The 17230-nt window shown below is 39.6% G+C and overlaps 1 protein-coding gene across 4 annotated transcripts in view; it reads right to left on the reverse strand.

Annotated features, from left to right (window-relative positions):
• FRAS1 (Fraser extracellular matrix complex subunit 1) overlaps positions 1-17230 on the reverse strand; it is a 404163-nt gene that overhangs the window by 144589 nt on the left and 242344 nt on the right. For all 4 annotated transcript variants that reach the window (XM_016154420.2, XM_016154419.2, XM_036227812.1 and 1 more), the window contains 5 exons: positions 10289-10441; positions 9824-9970; positions 4364-4510; positions 1156-1296; positions 92-232 (listed from right to left, as the gene is read on the reverse strand). In XM_016154420.2, the coding sequence (XP_016009906.2) occupies positions 92-232; positions 1156-1296; positions 4364-4510; positions 9824-9970; positions 10289-10441 (729 nt within the window). The remainder of the gene's footprint in view (positions 1-91; positions 233-1155; positions 1297-4363; positions 4511-9823; positions 9971-10288; positions 10442-17230) is intronic.

A 17230-nucleotide genomic window follows, 5' to 3' on the forward strand; every position in this document is an offset into this window, starting at 1 on the left:
CCGATTCTCCTTGGTGACCTGAGGAGCAGCACACCTGACATGCTTGCTGCCCTCACTTCTACTAGAGAACTCAGCACAGTCTCCAAGTTACCTGTGCATTTGCGATTTGCATGATCTGTAAAGTACCCCTTCCCACATTCCTTGACACACTGGGCTTCCAAGAGGAGAAACGGCTCTTCGCAGCGGGTGCACTCACGGGGACCCTGGCACTGGAGACAGTGTCTGTCACAGCCTGAAAGACAGAAGTCAAATCAACAAGAATGTGTATGGCTTTGCAAGGGGCTCCTGGCCCTCTTGGAGAGGTGGCATTAGACACGATGAGCCATACAACCTGTGGTGCTGGGCAGAACAGCAGATTAGGAGTCAGGAGCCAGGCTTCTAGTTGTACTTACCAGCTGAGTGACAGAACTAGTCACTCCACTTCTGTGAGCCTCAGTGTTCTTTCTTATATAGTGGAAGAAGACATACTGTCCCACCCAGATCCCTGGGTAAAGATCAAATTAAATAATGGAAAATACAAGGCATAGGCAAACTAGAAATTGATGGATATTAGCCATTATTGTTATTATTAACTAGTTCTTGGCTCCTTGTAGTGCTTTCATTGAAGTATCAATCTTTCCTGAATCACCCAGTTATCAGAGTCCCCCAAGAATGTTCCCAGGAATGTCTACTTTGGGTGGGAATTTTGGGGTCCGAAGATTTTGTGATGCTAAATTAAGGCTGAAGGGGATACTGGGCCAGGGAAAGGTGATGGTGAGAAATAAGGTATAGGGAGAGTTGTGGAGGCAGATGGCAGAATAATGTGGTCTTTCCACGTGTTCAGGTGACCAGAGTATGAAGACCTCTCCACCTGGAGGACAGGACTGTTCAGTGTTTAAGGAAATCCAAAAGTAATGGTAGAAACATACCTTTTTGTGTGGCCATATACCCCCCCAAATTCCCACAGTGACCTTCAGTCTTAGCAAATGTTGTATTTGGGCATGGGAGAAGAAAAGAGATACATTTTCATTGTATCAAAGAAAAGCTCTTAGGAAAAAATCCAGAAATTAGAGAAAAAGCCAGAATGGAAACTTGCCACAGAATCCTTCTCTGAACAGTAAAACCAGAGGAGGCTGAAGCTTGGATGAGCACAGAGCAGGGGCTCCAGATACTTACTCTTGCAGAGGCCTGAGGCCCGGTAAAATGAAGGTGCACACTGCTCCACACAGGCCCCGTCCTGCAGAACGTAGCCATCCATGCACTGCAGGCAGTCTGTCCTCAGAGGCCCGCTGCATGCATTGCAACTCCAATCACACTCTAGAAAGAAAGTCTATGTTAGATCAGCTTCCTTCCTATACACCCTTGATCCCGGAACCTAATTTTCGAGGATGCTGTCTGCAGCTGCAAGGTGGAAAGTAAGGACATCCAACATAAGAGATGTCAGATAAGTGAGCTCTAATGAGGCTCTGCTTGTAGTAGCTGAATGCCTCTCTGAGGTTTGGTATTTCCTAATTATGTTAGACATGAGCTTGTACAAGAATCATTCTGTGTTCCTGCGGAGTCTGCTTGTCAGCAGGGCCACCGAGGAACCAGATCAAGTTGCTTTTTTTCCATGGGCCCCAGAGTTCTTTATCCCTGAGTTGCAGTCTTTATGCAAAGTCTGCTCTAGGGAGTGGCCAACATGCTTCACAAACCTAACTGGACCTCCCCCAAATGCATGAGAGGTAAAAGATCAACTGGGAATGAAGCCGCTGCCTCCATTGACATCAGCTGTGTGACTCCTCAAAAATCAGGTGCTGACAACATGACAGGAAGAACAACATTGTAGAATTAAATAGGGCATAAAAGAACTGTGCAGAAAGACAGGGCTTATAGAAATAACAGACGGTCTCATGCAGAGCAGAAGTACTGACTGGCTTGCATGTTCCTTCATTCACCAAGCACCTGCAGGACACACAGCACTGAACAGTGGTACCAAGCGGTAGGTGCAGACCCTGCCCTCGAGGAGTTTATGTGCTAGTGGGTCCCAGCCTTAGAATTGCACCCAAACAACCCTGCAGGCTTATTAGAAATGCAGGTGATCAGGCTAACGTCAGAACTAAGAACTACCAAGTTGGTCTCAGGCATTGGGGTCCAGGAAAACACGTTGCTGCTACTGTTGTTTTTGTTCTTGTGATGATTATAGTTATTGATGTTATTGCTATTGTTTTTAATGCCTCAGGCAGTTCAGATGCAGTCAGAAAACTCGTGTTTGAAAGCCAAAGCTCTAGCTGGTAAGGCAAGTCCTTCATGTGTGAAAGATGGGACAAGATGGCATGGTTAAGCACTTGTTTTTTTAAAATTTATTTTTAATTTATTTTTTTATTTTTTATGGTGACAATAGTTAATGAAAACTGGTTAAGTTTCAGCTGTATATTTTAACAGTAAGGTATATATATATATGTGTATATATACATATATATATATATGTATATATTTATATTGTGTGTTATATTGTGTGTTTACCTCCCATAGTTAGATTTTTTATGGTGACAATAGTTAATGAAAACTGGTTAAGTTTCAGCTGTATATTTTAACAGTAAGGTATATATATATGTATATATACATATATATATATATGTATATATTTATATTGTGTGTTCACCTCCCATAGTTAGATTTCTTTCTGTCACCATATATTAGACCCCTTTTACCCCATGTGCCTCCCCACTCCCAGCACTTGGGTTTTGAAGTCACGTAAGTCTGTATGCAAGTCATGGCTTTGTCACTTTCAATCTGCACATCTTACACACTTCCTTAAACTTTTTAGGCTTCGGTTTCCTTATCTGTAAAATAGGGATAAGAATGAAACCTTTTACATAAGGCTATTGTAAATATTAAATGAAATGAAGAAAGTAAAGAACTTAGTGCAGTGTGTGGCACATAGTAACAGCTTCATAAATGTTTGCTGCTGAACTGTTTATCTTGGAGAAATAGCTCCACTTGGGGCTGCCTCACCCCCACCTTCCCTTCCCACTAAGAAGCTGAGGAAACCTCTCATTAGTCACCTTTCTTTCTTGATGCAATATTTCCAAGTCCCAGGAAAGCAGGTAAATGTGCAAGACAGTACATGTGCTTCCAAGAAGATTTATAAAGTTAATCTCACTCATTTATTTGGCTAAATCAGTCCTGAGGGAACATGCCTAAAACAGTGCCTTAAAAACTGTCAGCATGGTTATGAAATCATTTACAACAGGGAGGATTTGTGATAATTTTGTTTTTCACCACAAACTAACAACCAGTTGCTAGAAGGGGGGAAAAAAACCAAAAACCAAAAACCAAAAAACAAACAAACAAACAAAACAGAAAAGCTTCCATGGTCTTGAGCACAGCAGATCACCTAAATTGACAACCAAGTAGAATTTCTTGGAATAGAAAATGTGCAACTTTGCAAAGGCTTAAAGCATCCCAAGTTTGTTTGACAGATGTTTGACCTCCGTATCCGAGCCCAAGCTTCTCTGGCAGAACTGAGAGAGATAGAGGGAAACATGGAATGGAGGAATGGAGAAGGGAAACAGAAAATGAGCAAGGCTAATCCATCCTTTAACTCTGCTTTCCCTCTGGCTAAACACTGACATTTAAAGAGCAAAAGCCCCCAAAATTCTAACCACTGGAGAACAAGAAAAAAGACACTTGGTTTTTGACATTATCTCCTTAATGTCAAAACTCCTTGAGGTCATAAACTCCTTGAGGACAGGGACTATGTCTTTATTCATTTTAGTATGTTAAACAGAGATGACCGAATTAGAAATATCTCCTGGCCTCATTAAGCATAGAGTCTAGCAATGTAGAGTTATAAATGCAAGTGCCTACAGAGCTCAGGAAGGTTATGTAAATCTTTGAAATAGGCCTAGTGTGACAGAATGGCAACCTAAAGAAATCATGTTCTGTCCAATGAAAATGACAATTACTCATCTTCCAGCTACTGCTGCATTTTGGGAATGCAAATCCAGTATTGCTAGATCTTCTGATTTTTCCCAAAAGAAACGGAAAAAATCTCAATTTCTGTATGTGAAATTTTCTGATTTTTAAAGGCAAATATTAAAAAGTTTAAAACATTGGAATATTATGTGGGTTAAATACAACTTGAGGGTTTCCAGTTTGCCACCCCTGGTCTAGGTACCAATGTCTTGTACAATGTCTGGCACATAGTAGGCACTCAAAAATAGCTGTTTAACAAATAAATTAATGAATGAATGAATAAATGAATACATGCATACATAATGACTTCTTGCTACCAAGTCTAAATGTATGATGACAGCATTTTCCCAATGTGGGAGACTGAACATCATTCATAAAGGGGTATCACTGAATGAAAGAACTGTGCAATTCAGAAGAGCTTTACCTTTGCATGTCTTGGTGGAGAAGTCAAGATAGTACTGTGGGGCACAGCTCTCATACTGACACTCCCCAAAGAGCAAGACCTTGTGTGGATCTCGGCAGGAGGTACAGCTGGCTTGTGAATCACAGCTTCTACAATGTGTGTTGCATGCTGAGCACATAGAGAAAGAAAATGACCAGATGATTACAATTGCAAATACTGAAGCAGTGATCAAACCTGGACAGATGCTTCGAAGGAACACAGCCTTCTCCAACCTGTTATTTAATTATGGTCCATAACACTCCCCCATGATCAACAGAAATAGAAAATGTTAGTCTTATTTTTCAAGATAAAAAAGGTAATCTTTTTTTTCCAGGAAAGATAAATTACAAATGCAAGAATGGAAATTTTATATCCAAATTGCCTTCTGACTCAGCAGTGGAGTTTATACTTATTCCAAGATCTCTGGAATGACAGTCCAGAGATTTTATTTGAACCTTATGACTTAAGGAATTAAGCCCCACCTATAATTTTTGATGTACAATCAGAATTTGATGTGATTCCAAGGTTAAAATTAGGCATCAAGATTATTGTGGAGCTCAAGAAATACCATATTATAAGATACAAAAAACTTACAGGTGACCTAGCTTATTGATTTTCCCTGTTGTGATTCTTAGCAGCCCCTCAATTCAGGCATTCAGGGATGAGCCCCAGATCTGATTGTATTTCCATCTCCCCTAATTAAGTAATTGGCATTTCTCTATCTATTCAGCTATTTGTGCTAGAAATCTGGAAGTCTATTTTGATGATGCCACTTCTCCCTGCTCCGCCCCCCCTCCCCCGCCCCCCGCCACTTCCCATTTTCCTCACTCCTAATCTAATCACTCACTGGATCTTATTTACTGGAACTCTCCTATATAATTTTTAAAACTTTTTGCTTTTCTCCATAGCCACAAATGCCATCAATACATCCAAGCCATCATCTCCCTCTGGACTACTACCATAGCCTCGTATGCAGTGTGACCCCCCTCGCAATTTATTTTCCATGTACCCACCGGAATGATTTTTTCATTCATACTACTCAGGCTTCAGAGGTGAAGTTCATCTTTGAACTCATATTTTTCTTCAATCCTAGAAAACTTCCAGCCTTCATTTCTACAAATATTGCTCTTCCATCATTTTCTTTATTCTTTCCACCTAGAAATCTTAATACACCTATTTGAATCCTGTCAATATAATCTCCAAGTCTCTTTAACTCTTACTGATTCTTCAGTCTCTTCTTCAAGGTCTTCCTTGGCGCTCCAGTCTGGACTAGGTCTCTTAGTTACTGCTTTTATAACATCCTGTATATTTCTTTCATGTCATACATAACTATTTTCATGTAATTGATTATCTCACACCTGTATCCTTTAAGCCATAAGCTTCATGAAAGTAAAGATCAGGTTTGTTTTGTTCCTTCTTAATAGTCCCAGCGCCTAGCTGGTTATCTATCATATTGTAGGTGTTCAAGAAACACTTGCTGTGTAAGTGAAAGTAGCCAGGTCTTGTAAGTATATATACTCAAGCACTAGCATCTCTGCCTCATTCTGCAGTCTTCTCTAAGTATATATCAAAGGAAATGTCTAGAGAGTGATCATGTGAGTCTAGATCAATGAGATATTAAAACATGAGGCACAGCGCAGGCAAATTACTTCCCTATAAAATAAAAAGAAAATCCTCTTGTTTCATCTATAAGAAAAGCTATTGGTATAAAATATTCATTAGAGTTTATGGATTTGTGATTAAAGGTCCTAGAAAAATTCTAGACAGGATTTTCAGATACTTTGGGAATAATTAAAAAATAATTTTAATTGTGAGAAACTTACATGAGACTAAACTTTTTCGATTTTTTGGTTAGGATTTCCATACACAGTGTATCTTAATTTTGGCAATGTTTGACCAAGGGTCCAAAGATAAACTTGTGAATATAAAAATAAAGTGGGGTCTAGTAGTTGAAGGTGTTTCTGAAGATGGTTGAAATGAATACTTAAAAAAGGGATCAGTAAATATTTGTAACTGGTAAAAGAAATGTCTAGTGGAGTATTATAATCAAGTCTTAATTTTTTACTTGATCAATATTTTTACTAATGACTTTAATGAAAACAGAAATCATTCTAATGATATTTAAATAAGCCATATATATCTATATAGGAAATGCACATAGTTAAGTTTCACTAGCCGAAAAGAATAACTCACTTATTTTAGTCGATTGAAGCCAGAAACTAAAAGTAATCAGATAAAATAAACAAAGCTATAACTCCTGCATTTATGATTTATAACTAATTGCATAAATAGAGGATACAGAAGACCTTAGACAGCAATTCCTATAAAAAATGATCTAAGAATTGTGGTTAATTAAAAGCTTACTAAAAGTGTGATACGGTTAATAAAGAAACTAACACAATCCTAAGCTAACGAGCCCTCACGTAACCTAAATGTCAGCTGGATCTCTCTGCTTGACATGGAGCTGAAAAATGGGATCCAAATGCTAGTCCTCAGCCTGGAGTGACAGGTTAATGCCCTGTCCTTCCAGCTGAGAGTTTCCTATAGTTTACTTCCTCAAGCTTCTGTCTCCCTTTATCTTCTTGAATCCTTCTATACAGTCTTTCATTTTCCCTTGGAACCTCGATGTATATAACTCACCCCCTCACTGAGTTACATAACTCAGCCCCCCAAAAGGAATGGATCCATGTTGAGCATTTTGAAACATTAAAAGAGAATTTGGAGGGAGGCGATAATATCACACTGAGGAGCACGAGGCTTCAACCACTTCTTTTTGAACCCCACCTCCTCTCTCATTAACCCCTCATCCCTCTCCAAGGCAATCTGGTTCTCAGCTTCCATCATCAGAAGAATGTGGGTAAGGAGCATTTTCTCCATCATATGACATTTATACCTCACAGGGTATTGGTCCTATTGCAGCCATGTTGATGTGATCATAACTGGAGTAGCAGGTATAGTTTTCTGAGGTCACTGACCCCATGGAAAATGCCAATAGGACAGTGAAGGAAGAGATGAGTGGACCAGAAACCAGTGAGAGAAGCAGGGGTGTACTTTAACCACTGTTCATTGAGGAGGAAGGGATCTCACAGCTTATGAAGTCCATTCTCCGTCTTAAATAGGCTTGTTGACTATTGCAGCTCTAGGAGATGGTCATCCATTTGTACTTAATACTCCATTGGCTCCAGTTCTGCCTGGAGCAGAGCAGTGGAAGATGACAGTTAATTTCAAACTTTTGGAGGTAATCATGTGGAAGAGGGAGGAGACTTATTCTATATTGCTACAGGGGGAAGTTCTAGAGCTGATAAGAAAGAACTGCCAAACACTAGACATTAGCAGACTCCCCCAAATAAAAAAAAAAAAAAAAAGACTTGGCTTCCTTCCTCATCCATAGAAGTATGTCGGGGGAAGTGAGAAAGAATCTCTGCATTGGGAGCCAGGTTGGCTCGGGTAGCTCCCAAGTTCTCTTCCTACTCTAAAGCACTATAATTGCAAGTGCTGGGAACCTCATTTATCATCTCTTTTTAAAAGTTCCTACCTCAGCTAGTCCTCCTCAAGTTTTAGAGCTCCATGTGTAATTTCTAAGGGTTTCCATAATCAGAATCTAAATAGCTCTCCAGTGCTCACTTTCTTCTAACATATAGTTACCACTCCTTAATACTGATCATATTTTCTTAAAAGCCCTTTACTACATAATTTCTAAAATTGTCAGGCCTATAATTGTCTATAATGATGAGTATTAGAAAGGGACTTTTTTTTTTTTTTTAACAAACTAAATACTCAAAAATCCCAACTTAGGGGCATGCTTTATTCAATCTTAGAAAGAAAGAATGAAACTTAAGCTTTAGCAAAGAACTAACGTTAGGAGATTCTTAATTTAATGTAAAGTCTATAAAATCCTATTTACATGCTGTCATGGCAAACGCATTTGTGCAGAGATCAAGCTGCACCAAGGCAAAAGCTTCCCCGAAGAAAAGTATTTCAACGCAACATATTTTTGTCACCTATAGTCTTCTAAAGTATTCTACTTTTCTTTTGGACTTTTATTTCTGTGATTCCACTGATGTGAAGAGCCTGATAAATCTAAGTCACAATTTCTCCACTGACACTCTCTTGCTCATGAATAGAATGTGCAGGTATTTTATTTGCGTCTCTTGTGTTCCAGAATCTGTGGATTCTGGCAGCCAGTTGATTTATACTAAGCAAAGATTTCATTGCAAAAGTAAAGAAATCTTTTCATCAGTTCAAAAAGGAATTTCTGTGTCTGGTATCTCAACAAATGATGCTAAATTGTGAGTTCCATATAACTTCATTTCAAATGCAAATCCTTGCAAATGTCTCAATAAACTAACTTTGATTAGTTAGCAATATCTTTCTATCTATAAAATATAAATATCTATTGCTTGGTTTGCCTCTCATTCTGAGTGATGCTGATGATATTGATAACAACATTGACAAGGGCTATACTGAAAGTCTATTCTATGCTGGGGGTCTGTGCTCAGTGCAATAATATTAGATGTAGGTACTAGTATAATCCCCCTTTGATAGAAAAAGAAACTGAGGCCTAGGCCTTAATTCACCTGCTCAAGGTCACAAAGTGGCAGGTGGAATTTGAAATTTAATTACCCAACTCTAGAGCCCACTTTCATAACCATTACTCAATAATTCATTCACTTCCTAGGACATAAAATTGAAATGTTAACATTGTATTTGTTAACTGTCATTTTCAAAATGAGAAAGTATAACAAAAGTTTTTTTGCAAATGACTCTTCAGTGATTGAGATAAAATAAGCCACCTCAGCCTATCTCAAAAGCGTTCCTTCATCTGTGAAAGATTTCCTAATTTTTTCCACTCAGATTTGTCCTTTCCTTAATTTATCCTAACTTTTGTTTTTCCTGACTCAGGCGATTAATCGTATTTTGACTTTTTTGAAAAATAAGACATCTATACAAGTAACATTCATGCAAGACAAAATAACTACTGTTTGGGCAGAAACTAAATGCTCTGCAGCATGTCAAGTCTTGCTCATTGTCAATATGCAAGAAATACATGTCGAAACAAATTAAATCCAGAGAAGTGTTCACTGATATGTTCTAGAACAAAACCCACTCTCTCTCAGGATGTTGGAATTGAATTGCTGAGAGAAACCATAAGGTGAAAGAGACTAACAGTTTATTTTTTGAGATGACTAAAGAATAGGGAGGGTAAATAACTGGCCCAAGATCACAGCTGGTACTTGCAGAGACCCCCCAGCCTAGCACTTCTAATCAAGCTGGTATCTGAGTTATAATCAGCTAATGGCATCCATATGCATTTGCAGACTAATTTTTCCTTTTATAAAAATGAAAGTTACTATGTGAGAATTTAGAAGCAAGAACTTCACATTTCCTTTGATGACTTCGGAAGAACAGGAAAAGAGAGAAAGTTCATTTTTGAAAACCTACGCTGACAAGAATGGTTGTCATTGAGATAGTGCCCTGGAAAGCAGGTGGTGCTGCAGGTGCCAAGGTGGGACAGAACAAGGTTGGTGTCACATGAGGAGCAGGAGAAGGGTCCTCTGCCCTGGCAGGTTCTACAGGAGGAGTGACATTCTGCAGAGGGAAAAGAGACACAAAAAGAACCTATGAAGCCAAACTCCCTTCCAAAGCAGCATCCTAAGAGCCCTTAATAAAAACCCAACACTGAGAGCATTAGCTGGTCTGGTTTATAATCCCACAGTGTGCTCCCTGCTCTTGCTCTCGCATGCTCTCTCCACTCTCTCTCTTTCTCACTGTCTCTCTCTGTCTCTGCCTCTCTCTCTCTTTCCCCCTCGCTCTCTCCCTCTATCTCAAAGTTCCAGCCTTCTCAGCTATTGCCCCAAAGAGAAGCTCATGAGGCACTGGAAGCTCCTGTGTCCAGCACTTACTCACTTTTACAAGCTCCTTTCTCTGCAAAGTATCCAGAAGGGCAATCGGGAACACAGTGGTCCCCTAGCAGCAGGTGCCGGGCATTCTGGCACTTCAGGCAGATGCTTCCAGTGTTGTGGAGATCAGCTGCACAGCGCTGGCACAGAGGATGGCAGTCTGGAGAGGGCAGGGGGGCAGAGAAAAGGCAGAGATGATATGAGCACTACGTCTCATCATTACACCGAAGGGCAGATGGAATTGCAATTACCACTGTTGCTGCACAGACAGCCAGAGTAGCCCAAAGGCAGTATATGGCAGTAAAGCAGGAGCCTGGGACCTGTGCAAATTGTGTGTTTGAGGTTTTAACCAAATGGCCAGGCCCATAACGGCAATCGAGTTTTCATCCCATTCTCACTGAACAACCTTCAAGTACTAGGGCAGCATGTGATACCTACTTGCTAGGGGGACAGAAAGAACTGACAGACTCACAGAAACAGCATCATCAGTGCTCTCTCCATTTTCTCCAAGAGCTCAGAAAACTTGAGTACAGCATGCCCCCCACTCCCAGGGCTCCTGAGCAGTGCTCAGTGCCCCCACATGGCTTCTTCCAGGGTCAGTCTACCAATCTCGGGGGTTGGTATGGAAGGACTGAGGTTAGCAGATAATTGGGTTGAGCTGGCAGGAAACTTTAGTTTTTAACTAGAGGGAAACTTAGGAAGAAGAGTTACGAGTTGAAAATTCATTTCCATGACCCAGTATATAGCTCACAGAAGTTCTGCTGTACCAGGTGTGATTGAAGCCACAAGACAAATGATCTGGTATGGCCAGCACTGACTCTTGTTCTTGCACATATAACAGTCATCCTTTAATTAAGGAACTTGATTGTGTTTAGGTGAAAACATCCTTTGTCCTTCTTCAAGTGGTAATTGCCCTTCAAGTCCCATTTACTATTCTCTATCTCAAAGGTGGAAAAAAATCCACGAATCCAGAATTACCCACCAAAATGAAAAAGGAATTAAGACCCCAGAAAAGAGAAGAAAGAATTCTGGTTATTGGCCTTTCCATCTTCCCCTGTAGGAATCAAAGCACGGTTTGCACTTGCTAATGCCCTACCTAGGGACCAGAAATGTCTTGTTTCATCTCAGTCTTTTAGCTAGAGATTGTGATTTCTAGTGACTTTTAAGGCTAAAAGATCCTGTCATTGAACAGATTGCCTAGACCTGAAATCTGCTAAAAGAGGTCTTTCTGTACCCTTAGTGATACAGTTTCTTAACTGCTGATCATCTGAGACTTGTTCCCTACACAAGAAGTAGATCCCAGTTCCATAACCAGCGCCCACTTGCCCACACGAGAAGTCTTTCTAGGGCTTTAGAGCCACTCCAGAATTTGAACCAAATTGTCCTCCTCAAAAATGCTGACTCTTCTAGTGGTGCACAAACTAACAGCTCCTGACCTTTTTCTGAACTTTGGGAGTTTCAAATTACAGGCAGCCTTTTGCCAATACTGAGAACAATTCTGGATATCCTGAGAGTCAAATTAATCCCCATGATAGCCCTTCAGTGAATTATAATGGCAATCATGACTATATTGAGAGAAATATGATAAGGAGGCTATTTCTCCTGATTTAGTGTATGGTTTCCACACAATGCCAGCCTTTTTGTTCTCTTTTACTGTACCTTCCTCACAGTGCCAGGAACATAGTCTTACAAGTGCAAAAGGGAGATTTAAAAAGCTTCGAAAGCTGCTGGAGCAAATGGAAGAGACCGTGTTTTGTGATTACCTTAATGAACGGGTACATGTTAGGATTGGACACCTGGGAAACATTACTGATTCAAGGCACCATTATTTGAAAAGTCATGGCCTTTTCCTCTTTAAAGCCAGTGCTTACAGAGAGTTCTGGGCTCAGGCATGCATCAACAGGATCTGCAGGTGTTCGGTGGTCTAAAAACCAGTTGCATCTAACTGAAGGTTTCTCTAATGTGCAATTAGAGAAACGAAAAAGAATAATCACCTGGGGATGCTTTGAAGAGAAAGCAGATCTCTATTTTGTGGGTACAATAAATAAATATTTTTGGATTTGTCTTATCTTCAAGATCTCTAAAAGCTGTTAAAATGAAGAGTAAGATATAGTAATTATTTCTAAAGGAAGCTAGAGTAGGTTATGGACACTCCCTCCCACTCTCCTGGCAGCTTTAACGCCTTTCTACTCTTTTCCAGTCACCGCCCCTAACCTGCCCACCTCCTGCCAGGTTGTCTCATCTTCTACTTCACCCACCCCAACAAGCATGAGCACCTTCCTTCCTGTCAACCTCAAAACATCTGTCTTTACCCATTTTTATTTTATTTCTTCTCTCACAGGATAAAATGGCTAATTCCACCACTCACATTCTTGATCCAACTTTCAACATTATTTCAACATTATTTCACTTTACACTCATCTCTCCTTACTCTCTTTGACCTCAACCTCCAAACAGGTTCTGCCTCAACTACCCTCATAAAGGTTTTCTCTACAACCACCCCATCTCTTACCACTCGTTACCACCCAATTTCCTTGCCTCCCTAATTCTGTACCTCATCGTAATCTGCCTTCAACCTCCACAATCCTACTGTGGTATTGCCCTTAAAAATGCCTCTGCCTGCCTCTTAATGACCAAATCTAATGGCCTCTTCTTATTCCTAACCTACCTAAAATCTCTGCAACACATGACACTTTGGGCCACCCTCCTCCTAGACCCTCTGACCCCATTAGCATGCTTTGTCCTGGGGCTTCTCTTGGCCAGGTTCTCATTCCCTACCTCTGACCACCTGATAAGTATAGAGATTCTTCACAGTCCTCAACTTCTTTTGTCCTCATAATTGAGTCTCATTCTCTGGAGGCTTTAAACCAAACATGGCTATTTGCTTCATATTTTGGTATGCAGCTACTAGAACCAGTGGAAAGGGCTTAAGAGTTTCGAAGACTCAAAAATTTCAAGGCCTCTGCCTCTCTCCATGGCTCTATGCTAAGTCTTAGGAAGGCATCGGGGCAATCACCAGACGTATCACATTGCATGATGGAGTAAGTACCCAAAGACGAGGAGAAGTCAATAAATGATACCTGAAAATATAACACAATCAACTGCAGATTGTCCAGATCGTCACATTGATCCAAGTTAGTTTATAGTTTTATCTTATACACAAGACTGTAACTACCTGAGTCTGGAAAGTTAGATTCCAACTCTTTTTGTTCACTACCTGTATTCATTCCTTATTCATTCATCCATGGTTTTAAAAGTCATACTGAACATCCAATCCTATGAATAGATTCATTCCAAAACAACAATATGAGTGAGTCTCCTGTTAATTAATACATTCATGCTAACCTCCCATCCCAACTCTGTCGTATACAAGCTGCCAACAGAAGACCATTTAAATAAATATGTTCTAAAGTCAATCTGAAGGTTGACTGACTTTTCTTAAACCAACCAGAAAAGAAAAATAAATTCTTAAAACGTAAGAAACACCTTTGTCTTGAGAGGTTTGAAGTAAAAATCTCTTTGTAGGAGAGAATTCCTTGGGAGAGCTCAAAATGAGTAATGATGTACAGGGAAAGTGGCCAAAAGTCATAGCAACAAGGGCTTGAAAATTAATACCAGTATTATGACTTACAATCAGAAAAGTATAGTTCCCGGGAGAAGACTACAGAACTCAGGCATGACAGCTACAAGTGTCCAGTCCACTGGGCACCACCTGCATGTAAGTTTCAGGTGCAAGCTCAGGGAGCCACCATGATCTACACAGGAGAGGGGCTGAGTGGGACTCAAACAGGGATCTTAGAGTTTTATTTTTCTCACTACAGTGAGCCATGGGAAAAAAATGAAGAACATTTTCACAAAGTATAAATAAGCATAAAAATCACCCCAAGTAGGCTTTTCAGATGAAATATCAACATTAACATTTTTCTGAGTTCTTTTTCTATACAATTTTACACATATAGATTTTTATATAGATGAAAATATATTAAATGTTGTCATGTAATATCTTTTTATTATCTATACAATTTTTTTTTCTTTTTACTCAATACTAGTCAGCATTTCCACATGTCTTCAGGGACTCTTTGTAAACATTGTTTTTAGGGGATGCATATTCCAGCATTGAATAAGAAATGTTGCCATTTTTCTTATAGCTTGAACGTTTACTTCCAATTTGTCCACTTTAATCATTAAAACCATGATAAGAATTTGAAACATTTTAGATTGCAGTTGAACAATGCATGGGCGTTAAGGGTGCCAACCTTCATGAAATCAAAAATCTGCATATAACTTTTGACTCCCCAAACACTTTTACCATTCCTTGGTATCTATAGGAGATTAGTTTCAGGACTCTGCATAGATACCAAAATTTGAGGAGGTTCAAGTCCCTTATAGAAAATGGCATAGAACAATGTATACAGCCAGACCTCTACATCCTTGACTCTCCAGCTGTGCCTGTAAAACCCAAGGACACAGAAGGTCAACTGAATATTTAGTGGAAAAATCCACATATAAATGGACCTATGCAGTTTGAACCCATGTTGTTTAAGGGTCAATTGTATTTCCTAAAAGACAATGTCAAAAAGAGTGCAATTCATATTATTATAGCTTACATTTATTAAGCTCTGAATATACATTAAGCACTATACTAATTAATATAAATATATAATCTCATTTAAAAATATGAAATAGACATTGTTATTGTCCCTATTTTAAATATGAGGAGCTGAGACTCAGATGTTAAAACAATTGCTCACACATGCCATATTCACAGTGATGCCAGAGCATACACTTTTAGCTACTACAGACTTGAAGAGAAATGTAAAATTCTTAATAGGTATTACAAATTTCTTTCTAGAAAGCTTGTATCAATTTACATCTCTAAGAGCCATTCTTGAGACTATTTCATTTTAACTTTGCCTGCACTAAGATTTTAAAAATAGCAGAACAATCTTGGCTAATTTGACTAATGAAAACTGGTATTACATCATAAGGTTGAACATTTAAAAAATCTTTTCTTTTGAACAACAAAAATGTTCAAAATTTACTATACTTATAAGAGCTTTCAGTATGGTAGAGAAAAATGACCCTGGATATATAATGATAATTGAGTATGTATTATGTGTAACCAAACAATAATTTGATAATGTCAATCAGTGAGTTCTTTCCTCACCCACTGTAACCATCTCTCATTGGACCAGGAAGCACAGGCCATCATGTGGTCCCAGAGAAAGTTATCGGAAGCAGACTTCACAGATACCAAATTCACAAGGCTAAGCACTGGTTAAAAATAGAACCAAAAAAAAGTGACTGTGTATTGGCGCTAAGACCCAGGCCCTCCACCATCAATACAACCCCACATGTTCCACCTTGGCACCCAAATCTAAAAAAAACCCTTCAAGCTAAAGAGAAAGAAGGAGCAGAGAGACCATTTGCTTTGTCCCTGCCCTCCCCTCCCACAGAACAGACTGGAGGCAGTCCAGTGGAGTGGTCAGAATCCAATCATAGAGTCGACTTGGGCTGTGCTTCTTTCCTTAAGAAGAACTGTCTCCAAATTGAGTCCTGTGTCACAGGGCAGTAGAGATGGTGGCACATCAGGATGAGCAACAAGAGAGTGTACAGCAGACATTAAGACACAGGACTGCCAGGAAACTGTTACAAACGTTCCACAAAATGCTAACAGAATCAGTACAAGAGTCATGAGTCTATAACATGGGTATTGAGTCAGTGCAGGAGGCAGAGAAGGCTCCCAGAGGAGGCTGAGGCACGAACACTGTGTGGGAATTGGCTGCAAGAGCCATGCAGGACCTGGATGGGCCATTGTCTTCCAGGCAATGGCCAAATACAACCCTTTCACAAATCGTCAGCTTCTAAAATGCCTTTAAAAATGAAAGCAAAGTAGAATTTGGTTAAATCAGTAGTACCTAGCAGCTAGCCCCTACTTATTTGTTGAATGAAAGAAAAAAAAATATTGGAATAATAATATGAGGAAATTAGGAAGTTGGAGGCTCATGAAAAGGGTTGTACCACCTGGTTTTCAAAATCTACTTTATGCCAGGAGGGAAAGGGCACTACCTGGCCATGGGTGTGACAATTTACAACTGCCTTGTCAGTATAATTTGAAATAACAAAGAGAGAAATATCTCCATGATTAGCCAAGTATATTAATTATACAATCGAACATGATTAAGAGGTGGTAGGAGCCATCTCCAGGCACTACAGGAGGTGACTATGTGTCCTGGGGAACTGCTATGACACCAGTAACTTCATGCACAGTAAAATCTGTGAGCACATTTTCTGAGAACTAAGCTAATTTGGAGGCAATTCTTGAATTCTTCTTGGTAGGCAGCGACCATCTGACAAATCTTAATTCATATCCACTGTATCTACATTGTAGGAGCACAGCTGTCAGTGTCCTGAAAATGGCAATATCCTCAGAGAGGTCAACAAACCACAGAGTAAATTCCTCCTTAATCCTACTTGCTCCACTTTTTGTCCCTATTCCTCTCCACAGGTGGTATTTGGAACAATTTCAAAGGACACATGAGAAGAAGTTTATACTGTCACAGTTACTAAAATAGGGGAACTGAGTTTCCAACCTACCGATCTAGCAGCCTCAGTAAGGATTAAAGTCTCATCTTAAAAGCCCCATCTGTGCAGTAAGGCACTTGTCTCAGACTTTCCTGTCTGTGATCAAAAAAAAAGGAAGCTAACCTCAAATATGTCTAAATGGTGAGTGTGCAGCCACTAAATGTTTAAAAACAGTGTTATTCTGGAGGCCGTCTCTCCCATCACTCCTCAGTAAGTAAATCCTTATTTGTCACTATTTCAATTACAGTGAAGAGTCTTTAAACATAAGACTCATTAAGGGTGACAAGAAAAGATGAGAGACCCAGGATACATTAATGTTTAGCCTGTTTCAGATTGCTGGTATAAAATAAGCATGTGGTGGGGG

Source organism: Rousettus aegyptiacus, unplaced genomic scaffold (assembly GCF_014176215.1).
Source record: "Rousettus aegyptiacus isolate mRouAeg1 unplaced genomic scaffold, mRouAeg1.p scaffold_m13_p_10, whole genome shotgun sequence".
Taxonomy (NCBI): domain Eukaryota; kingdom Metazoa; phylum Chordata; class Mammalia; order Chiroptera; family Pteropodidae; genus Rousettus; species Rousettus aegyptiacus.